Raw genomic sequence first — 10,181 nt, 5'->3', positions numbered from 1 at the left:
TAGTTAAATATGTAAGATCTCTCATCACTAACTCCCTAATTATAAATTAATAGTATTATGTAACACAAGTAGTTATCGGTCTATGAAATGGTTCCAATAACAAAATAATAGACCTATGGGTATTGGCATAATTGTACGGAACGGTGAAGGCTAGGTGATTGCAGCCAAATGTCTTTCTGTATGTGGTAGACAGGAGCCAGTGAAAGCAGAAGCCCAAGCGGCACTTGGGGCAGTGGACTTTAGTTGTGATTTTGGACTTCAGAGTATTATTCTAGAAAGGGATTCATTGCAGGTGTTTAATATTGTTAATGCAAACGGTCTAAACTGGTGCAGATATGGACAATTGGTGGCTAGCTCGACATAAAAGTTGTTTTTTCTAGTCGGTGGAGCTGAGAAATTAAGCATATCCGAAGAGTGGCAAATTCTGCGGCTCATGACTTTGCTAAGGCAGTGGTAAAACAAAGCATGAATATAATGTGAATTGAAAAAATTCCTGAAAGTATTTGTAATATTGTTATTTTAGAGCAATCTATTCTTGTTTTATAGAGATTTAGTCTCTTTTTTTTTTAGACAAATTTAGTCTCTTGTTTGTACCTAGAGGTTTTCTCTAGGTTATTTCTCTGTTGGGTTGAATAAATATCAAATTTTATGAAAAAAAACTTTGTTCATAATTTTTTTTCAAAGCTTTGTTCATAATTGCACATGCATGTCTGACATTAAATAGATTCTACACCATCAGCCTGCGATTCACTTTATAACCTACAGCTATGAAGGTCGACCAATACCAGCGAAGCCAGCTTTCCCTTATTTTTTCGCATCAATAGGTGCGAAACCAAGTGATAAAGCTTGAAAAGCTTTTACAATTAATCTTTTCGAATTATTTATTGATTTATTTATTGTTATTTATGAATGAATCATTTCGTATTTGTAGATAATATATAGGTAAAATGATCAGCTAGCCAATTGGTCTGGCAGATGATGAACGTACGTACAGACGGGCATAGTATTAAAATGAAACAGCCCATGTTAGAATTTTAATTTCCTTTCTGATTTAGTTTAGGTTTTCTTAATCACCATTACTTAATGTCAAAGAATTTTTTAAATTAGTATGTATATTTATTATTTTGTGGTGGTCTCACATATGATAAAAAGAAAAGGTCAATTTAGTATTAATTTAAAACGTCCAACCCGCATCAAGCATTTGCTTTAAAGCCGCAATGCTTACGTGACATACACGTGCATGGCAGTGGACTGTAGGGCGCTAGTAGCGCCTTGATGATGTACTTGGCACTTGGCAGGAAACACAGAAAAATTATATGTTTTTCTATCTTTCTAAACATTTTCTGTAGTTTAAAAATTCGAGTCTCTTTTGGTAGAATAGGAAATTCGAGGATGTTGATTAGGTTTGGTTTTGTTTGTGCAAAACGCAACCAAACAATTGAGGTATTTCTTGGCTCCCTAGCTTGTATTTTGAAAAAATATTTGTTGTAACTTTTTGCACACTAATTCATTAACATCAGGCGGGGACCAAATAATTTCTTAAAGAAAATGACACAGTAAAAACACACCTTAAGAGCATTTTATTTTCCATCTTACTATCTTATTTTTCTAACACTTAATTCCTTTATAAATACCATGGATTGTAATTTCAATGTAATAAAGATGTAACCCTAATGGTCTTTATCAGTCTCTTTTTCTTCAAACACAATTCGCCACCGATGCGCATAAAATGGCTTGGATTCGGATCGGAACACCCCTTTTGCGGTTCTTCCTTTTTTTTTTTTTTTTCTTTATATTATTATTATTATTATTATTATTATTTATTTTTAGCTAAAAGCTAATTAACACATATCAAGAACATTCAACGGATTACAACGGATCTTTTTTAGGATCATTTGCGTGGGATTTGTGGTATTATTGTCAATGCAATGCATCTAGACGTGCATTGTCCTCACTCCAATTGCGTTATGAATTGACTGTTCATCTATAGACGTGCATCGTCCAAACTCCAACTGTTAAAATTAAGGACCACTATTTTTTTTTTCTTTTTCTTTTTATGAAATAAAAAAGGACCACTGATAGGGTACGATTGAGATTACGATTTCATAAACAAAAAGTGCGATTTCAAACCAAATCACAGAAAAAGAATCTTTTGGGAATTACGTTTTTAAAAAATTGAGATTTGAAAACGCAGAAAACTGCTTTTTCAAATCGCAGGTAATAGAGTGTTTTTTTGAAAACGAGATTTTAAAGGCCAAACTGCTATTTTACCAAATACTTAACTGCGTTTTTAAAAATAATTTTTTAAAATCGTACACATTTTAAAATCGCTATTTTAAAATTGTATTTTTTAAAATCGCAAACCCAAACGGATTCGTAGTCTATTATGAACCTTGTCACACACCAACAGTATCGTCAATACCATTTGTTGGGAAGATAAACAACTTAATTAAAAAAGTGGTCAAAGTGGGGACCTTGATATAATATGTTCAAATACTACCTTAATCTAAAAGGTTAAGCCCTATTTAGGCCCAAATTATACTGTATATAAATCATTCATTTTAGTGACTATTAATTACTTAAGTTTGTCTGGGTTTGCGATTTCAAAAAGTTGATTTTAAAATGTGCGATTTGAAAAAATAATTTTTAAAAACGCAATTAGATGTTTGACAAAATCGCAGTTTGACATTTAAAATCGTAAGTTAGCCTTTAAAATTTTGTGTTTTCAAAAAAGCATCCCCTTACCTACAATTTGAAAAAGTAGTTTTCTACGATTTCAAATCGTAATTTCTAAACGATTTATTTTTTGTGATTTAATTTAAAATCGCATTTTTTGTCTACGAAATCGCAATTTCAAAAGCATCCTTAATACTTTTATTAGGGGTGAGCATGGGGCACCGGGGGGGGGGAGGAAGGGGGGGCAGTTTTCCCCCTTTGTTGGCCCCGCCCTGCACCCCTGCGGGTTCACAAAATTACACCCATGTCCCGCTGAAGATCAATGAGACCCGTGTGGTGCGGGGGTGGTGCGGGGTTGATTGTGCGGGTTATCCCCGACTCAGGCCAAAACTTGAGAAACCATCAAATGATTCAAACCAAAGCCAGATTCATTCAATACCTAGAAGTCTAGAAGCATGAGAAACCAAAACAATGGAACTATCTAAATAGAGATAAAAAATAAACCCAACATTGGAACATATATATATGTGTGTGTGTGTGTGTGTGTGTGTGTGTGTGTGTGTGTGTGTGTGTGTGTGTGTGTGTGTGTGTGTGTGTGTGTGTGTGTGTGTGTGTGTGTGCGCGCGCGCAAAAGATTACCACTCTTTGAACCATTTAACGGCAGAGATCATCACTAAGTCATTTTGCTCTCCTTATGCATTCAATGCAAGTGTTGTGAATCGACGACGACGAGGCCTTTAGAGTTAGAGACTAAGAGTTTTGGGTTTGGATTTCGACATCGTAAAAATAAATTGGGTGAGATTTTAGGAGAGCAACATGAAACACCAACCAAATCTGGAGCACCATTGGAGCAGATGCAGGAAATCGTGAAGAAGAAGAAGAAGAAGAGGTGAAGGGGTGCGACGCAAGGAAGGAAGTAGGAAGAAAAGAAAGGAAAAAATGAAGAGGGGCTCAGGGGGAGTGAGGTGCGGGTGTGCGGCGCTAGGGTTAGGGATTTTCGGATTTCATGTTTTTAAGTTTTAAGTTTTTAACATATATTAAATTATTAATATCTATATATATATATATATATATATATATATATATGCAGGGCAGGGACCCGTTAGTTTTCAAACGTTCCACCCGCACCCTGCACTGTACTGTGCGGGGAAACGAGAAACATGCCCGTGACCTGCGTGTTGAACGCGGTTTGTAAGAAAAATGGGGCAGGGTGGGGCGGTTTTCTTGGGTTGGAACGGGTCCTGCTCAGCCCTAACTTTTATAGCTCTGTAGCGAAACATAATTTTATCAACAACAGTGCTTTTAACACTGTTTTGGTTTATTCTAGGTCTATTAATGTTAGGGAGCTCACCCCTTTTTCTTTTATAGTATCAGTCACTTCTTCTTCATTTTGAATCAGGAGTGATAAAGATTCTCATGTAACCTTTTCCTTAAATCAATTTAAAAAAAGAAGAAGAAGAAGAAGGAATTATACTTAATTACCCCCTCTTAAATTTATCGTCAAATTGAAATATTTTCAAACTTTTAAAAGTTGTACGTAATTCACCCGCTAAATTACTAGCTCTTTGCACTTAACCTCTTGATTAGGGTTTTTGGTTAAATCAAATGGAAAATAGGCACGTGCTAAGCACGTGACCTAAAATAACAATAATAACTTTGTGTTAGATTTTTTTTATTTTTTTTTAAAAAAACAATGTTGTCCAGAGGAGGAGACCCAATTAACCGTGGGTGTTCATGGAAGTGGAGACCGACGGCCGTGGGTCTCCATGGAAACGAAGACCCACTATGGGAGTAGATCCATAGTGTCATTTAGCACGTGAGAAATACATGTTTTTTTATTAGTAAGTGCTTCTTAAATGCTTTAAAAACGCATCACTTTATTAGACTGGTTTGAAAGAAATAACTATAAACTTGTTTGTATCTAAATTATGTGCCTGCATATAATTTTTTTTTTTTTTTTTTTTTTAATTTAAGGGCGCACATATTGATATTTTCACACAACTCACCGAATGTGTAATGCAAAATTCACGCATTTTCCGTTCCACTTAACAAAAAAAAAAAAATCCTAATGGCGGGGCTAAAACAAACACAAAATCATTTTGTGGTTGAATGAGCCAAGCAAAAATGTTGTCGCCACTAAACCCAACCTCCAAGCACATAAACTGACAAAACATGAAGGCGAGTAAAATAGTGGTGAGCCATTTCTGCTACTGACAAACATGACTTACTTTTTTTTCTTTTTTTATAAGCAAAAAAGGTAGAAGAAGAGAGACAGGCCGATTGTGGCAGTCTTACTTTACTTGGACATGACTATGGCAACCTTCAACCCATGGAGAAACCAATAAGAAGAGGGGCCTAGGCGCCTAGACGAGCCGACCAAGATGAGGGGAATCCTCATTCCATAGCATTCAATCATGCATGCCTATTGACTGCCCATCCCCATGTGACACAAGAAAGAAATTGTGTGTGTGGTGTGGGGGAGATTTCATTTTATATAGCTCTTGAAGTAATCCTTCCTGATGATTCTCACGTATTGGGATCAATAATTTAATTTAATATATTTAAGTTTTATGTCTCTGTGTCTGCAATTCGTAATCTAAATTAAAGAGTAGGTTCAAGCATGCCCACAGTAGATTCCATTACCGTGTAGTGGGAGTGATCGCGCGTGTAGGTCATCATATCCTAAAAGAATGATAAAACAATAATGAAAGCATAGTTACCCAGTGATTAGGATTGCAGATAGAGTGGATTTTTTTTTAATTGATCGAGGAAAATGTTACAAGGAATGATCATTTTCACTTCTGATTCAAAAGGAAGAAAAAGTGGATGATCTTACAAACAAAGAAATGGTGGACTTCCCAACAACAAAACAACTGAACTCCAAAGAAACAGGCAGCAAGACATCACAAGCGCAAAGTAACAGTAGGCAATGGTAATCACTTATGATTCCAGAAGAATCATAAACAAGTCGGGCCTTTCTAAGGACCGTATAAAGTGGTTTTAAATGGCAAAAGGGCTCAAAAAGCCCAACCAGAGAACAATCACTGCCAAAAACTAAAGAAGAACAGAAGCACAACAAGAAAAAAACACAAACTAAACATAAAGCAGAAAAATAAAAAACAGTCGACTGGGCGGGGTGGGAGCCATCCCTGGAAGCGCGTGAGAACCACCCGCCGTCTAGGGAAGGCCTCTCAATAGCGGGAAGCACCGGAAACATCTGGGTCTACCGGGGGTTGAAGCGAAAGGAAAGCAGAGGAAGTAGAGGTGAGTTCCACACGCCGGTTGAGTTGAAGAGCTCTCTGGTGCATAGAAGACACGCACCAACATCCAATTGGCGGCAGAGGGGAAAAAGACCACTGGTGGAATCCAGAGATGCCGGTAGACTCGTTGCTGAGAAGCATGACTTGTAAAAGTGGATGGAGGTGAGTAGATCTAAATCCAAAGAAATCAATCAAAACACCTATCCAAAAAATACAAAGAACACGGTGGATGAGGGAGGGGATAATTAAATCAATTTGCTGTGTAGACTCAAGCCACGAAAAAATAAGGAAAGTTTGAAAAAGATAGATGGGTAGCCGGAGCTTATGCCTTATCTCCAATGGCGCGCCCAAAAGGCTGTAAATATCTGGGATAAATGACAGAAGGTGAGAAGTAAGGGTGGTTGTGAGGTGTGGGGTATAAAGGAGGTATGGAACGGGGATGGGTGATGGGGAGGGAAGCACAAAGCTTTCCTCTCATGGAGCTTATAACAGAAGAGAATTCTAGAGAGAAGGGAGGCTATCTCTCTCTATTTCCTAGATAGAGCGGATATTATTAAGCATTACATGCTTTAATACGAGAAAGAAGCTGAAATTCTGAATTCAAGCTTGCTTGTCTTTGATCGAACTAAACCCTAAAAAATTGAGTCAATCAAATAATTGGAATGGTTATGGTTGATTTGTTGATTGTGTCAAAATATATTATAAAGGCTAAAGCAGATCAATTCAGACAGATTTAACACCCAACATCAGCCTATATATATCAGTTACCAAGGAAAGGTTTTTTCTTCTTATTTTTGGAGCCAGTTAGTTACCAGCGAAAGTAAAAGCATATGATTTCAAAATCAGTTATTGTCATGTAGTCCTTTCGACAATTAAGGGTTCCGATTTACAGTTTAGTTTCAAAACGTACAATTTAAAAAATAGTAATTTTAAAATATATGATTTGAAAACGCAATTTTAAAATATATAGTAACACATTTTATAGAATTAAGATTTGAACTTTGAAATTGCAGTTTAATTTTTAAATTGTGCGTAAATGCACTTCCGTGCACGAAATTTGAAAATATAGATTTTTCAACATTTTTCAATAGTAGTTTGTCTATGAAATCTCAGGCCAATCAGACTGCAGAAATACAAAAAAAGGAAAAATAAAGTTTATTTGGCAGAGGTGAGTGGTGCATGGCTGTATGTTCATGAATCATGGACAAAATAGGTTATCAGTGAGCAACATCTCAAAACTGAACTCTGAGTAAAAGAGTAAAGAAATAACTGAGAGGAGACCTTTCTTGTCCAAATTTCATTCTACAAATTATTGTCAAAAAATTTCACCACGACAAGGATTAATGTAAATTACAATAGATCTGCTCAAATATGTTCAATGTTTGCATTGGCAATGCAGTCAATTCAAATGGGAAATGATATTTAGACATTCTCTTGTTCAACGAACAGAGTAGTTCCTTCCCCAGCTTTTGACGAATTAGACATTAGTTCAACCTTCTTCCAAAAAACACAAGCTACTTCCTTCCCCTGTTAAGCCTCTGAAGGTGGTAATTAATACTTCCCACAGACCTTTTTTTGCTTGTCTGCAACAAATGTAATCAGAAGCTTTAGAAAATACATATATATTACATTGAACAAAATCCTAGGTGAAAAACAATCAATATTTAGAAACATGTACAAATGTAAGCAAGAAAGAATAAGCAGACATTAAAAGAAGCAGAAGTTACAATAAACTTGAAAAGTTGTGTCACCTGAGTATCCATACAGGCACTCAAAAGTTCCTTCTGCCGAACACACTTTTCGGCACTGCTATGGTTCTGAGCCAAGCAGTTGAGAAATGTTATCATTTCCTTCATGCAAGGCTTGTGAAGAGCGCCAAATTTCTTTGGGTTAATATAAAGCGTACCAGCTTTCCGGCCCATTATTCTACACTTACAACTACACACGCCCAACCAAGAACAACGTTAGACTCAACCACTTGTTGGAAAAAATAAAATCAAGAACCACAACAAAAGACACTGAAAACGAGTTGTCAGGGAAACATCACCAACAATGGGAAACTTACCAACCTTTCAAGGTACTTAAATGATCAACCTCCCTGATCTATTACGGCTTAAGGAACAAAAAGCAAGAACTAAAATCATCATCCTTTCGAGGACTGCAAATCTAATGTGTTTCAACTAAAATCATCCTTCTTGAGTGCCCTCTTAGATTGGACTGTAACTTTTGTTCCTAATTTATCTTCCTCTAATCTTGTTGACTTCTTAAATTTTCGACTCCAATAGAGTGGTTGCTTTTCTTGTGTATTTTTTGTGTACACGAGCTTTTCTTTTTAATAAATTATTATTCATATATATATAAAAGGAACAAAGAGCAAGCAACACTGATGGTTCCACAATAACCCACTAAAGAATCTTTCTATCTCTGATCAATCTCTCCCCCTCTCTTTTTCTCCTACTCAATGTTAAGTGTCCTTAACTACTTTCACTTGCATGGAAGTCAAATTATACACACGCACACGCGTAGAGCTTCTGATGCTAGAAAATCAGAAAAAGTGTTGATGTAGATAGCACTCTACCACAAAAAAGCAAGTTGCTACAATTTTCTGCATGTCAATTACTTACCCGAGAAACAGCTTAAAACCTTTCCCCTTGCTGAGTTAAAAGCTTCAATTGGGGACTATTACCCAAAACAGCAAAGCCTTGTTCCAAGAATTTAAATTATACAGGGTCAAGGCACTAGTTACCCATAAGCTCACATAGAAATCATATTCCTGACATTTCTTATAATACATACTAACACAATTCTATTCAAGTCCTCGATTTAGGGAAATGTCAATGGTGGAAACTGAATTAATATATTGAATTTGGCAAGACACAAATAGAAAGATGAATGAAAAGTGAATCCGATTCTAGACGAGAAAACTGATTTCAGACAAGTTCCTGTTAAGGCTGACCATAACTCAAAGAGATATACTGAATCCCAGCAAAGGCATCACTCTTAATACTGTCCAATAATCAATAGTCACCGTATCTGCAATCAAAGCCATTTCTGTGGCAGTTCCCTTTCTGCAATACGTTAGGGTAAAATGATCATGCCATTTGTCATTAAAATTCTGTCCAACTTGTTCCTCTCCAAGTTAATTCAATTGATCCCCCTCACCTCCAGAAAGATATTCTTTTGCAACCTCTCAAACCCATAATAACATTGAAAGGGGGAGGGAGATTATAGTTATGCTGTTTGGCAAGGAACTTTTGTAAGGCTCAGGTTACTATCTACACTTACAAGTTAGCTTTGAATAAACATCTTTCCATCATTTCCTTATGCATTAGCACCCAAGGGGAGGCCCTAACTTATAGGAAGTGCAGACCTCATATAAGGAAAGAATATTACACCAGACACCAATATGCTCCAATTATCTTTTTCTCTTAATCAAATATCTTAACAAAAATTTCCCCAACGACCCATTTGATAAACGCATTACTTTGTACTTTAGCAACCAGTGATCGAGGAGCCCCCCCCCCCCCCCCCCCCCATTTATTGAAAAAAAAAAAATTATAAGGATGAAAAAGAAAATCTAAAAAAAAATAAAAAATTATTTTTAGCCTATTGCCCCTTCTCAACAAACAAAGTCTCATTTTGTCTGCTAAGAAAATTTTAAAAAAAGAAAGATATGTAATCGAGTAACATAGAGCTTGATGTTTATCTGATTTCCCAGAAATATAGGAACTTCATCTTAATAAAGTCAATAGGGTTAATAGGTTCAGATGAGTCAAAATTTCGATGTCCTTGAGCCAATAAAATAAATTTTCTGAAGTTTGAGGATTTACTTTTCCTTTCCTATATTTTCTCAGCAACCAAACAGATCAGGTGTTTTCCAAATGGAAAACCCAAGAGCCAAAAAATAAAAAATAAAAAATAAAAAACGAGATCGAAATCGAACATCATTATTTCAGAAAATACGATGGGAAATTGATATTACCTGGTTGAAGCTTAGAATCGCGAAGCAGAAGAGTGTGTTCTCCAGGGTCGAAGCAGTGGCTGAAAGCCTGAAACTGAAATCGCTGTGCGAAGTATGAAAACGTAAACGAAGCCAAGGCTCAATGGGCTTAGTAGTTGAGCCCTGTTGAGATAGTTAACACTTAACAGCCTGGGTACAAGCCCATCATCTGCAATTCAAGCCTCAGGCCCAAAGGAAGAAGGACTTTCATAATCTATAAGGTAATTCTATGATTGATTTTTTCT

At 36.2% G+C, this 10,181-nt stretch overlaps 1 protein-coding gene across 1 annotated transcript; it reads right to left on the bottom strand.

Annotated features, from left to right (window-relative positions):
* Window positions 1-7,194: 7,194 nt before the first annotated feature.
* On the bottom strand, window positions 7,195-10,040 carry LOC133878114 (uncharacterized). Its single transcript, XM_062316613.1, has 3 exons — window positions 9,919-10,040; window positions 7,688-7,874; window positions 7,195-7,519 (listed from the first exon to the last, which is right to left on the bottom strand). Exons 2-3 carry the CDS (start codon window positions 7,856-7,858, stop codon window positions 7,451-7,453), a joined length of 240 nt encoding a protein of 79 aa, XP_062172597.1. The 5' UTR covers window positions 7,859-7,874; window positions 9,919-10,040; the 3' UTR covers window positions 7,195-7,450.
* Between the last annotated feature and the right edge of the window lie 141 nt (window positions 10,041-10,181).

Source organism: Alnus glutinosa, chromosome 9 (assembly GCF_958979055.1).
Source record: "Alnus glutinosa chromosome 9, dhAlnGlut1.1, whole genome shotgun sequence".
NCBI lineage: Eukaryota > Viridiplantae > Streptophyta > Magnoliopsida > Fagales > Betulaceae > Alnus > Alnus glutinosa.
This window is presented reverse-complemented; position numbering and strand designations above follow the sequence as displayed.

Excerpts from the sequence above, each read along its gene's own strand:
- LOC133878114 (XM_062316613.1), bottom strand. The coding sequence starts at position 7,858 with ATGGGCCGGAAAGCTGGTACGCTTTATATTAACCCAAAGAAATTTGGC. Across the intron at positions 7,520-7,687 it reads GTGCCTGTATGGATACTCAG|ACAAGCAAAAAAAGGTCTGT; the intron begins GTGACACAACTT and ends CATTTGTTGCAG.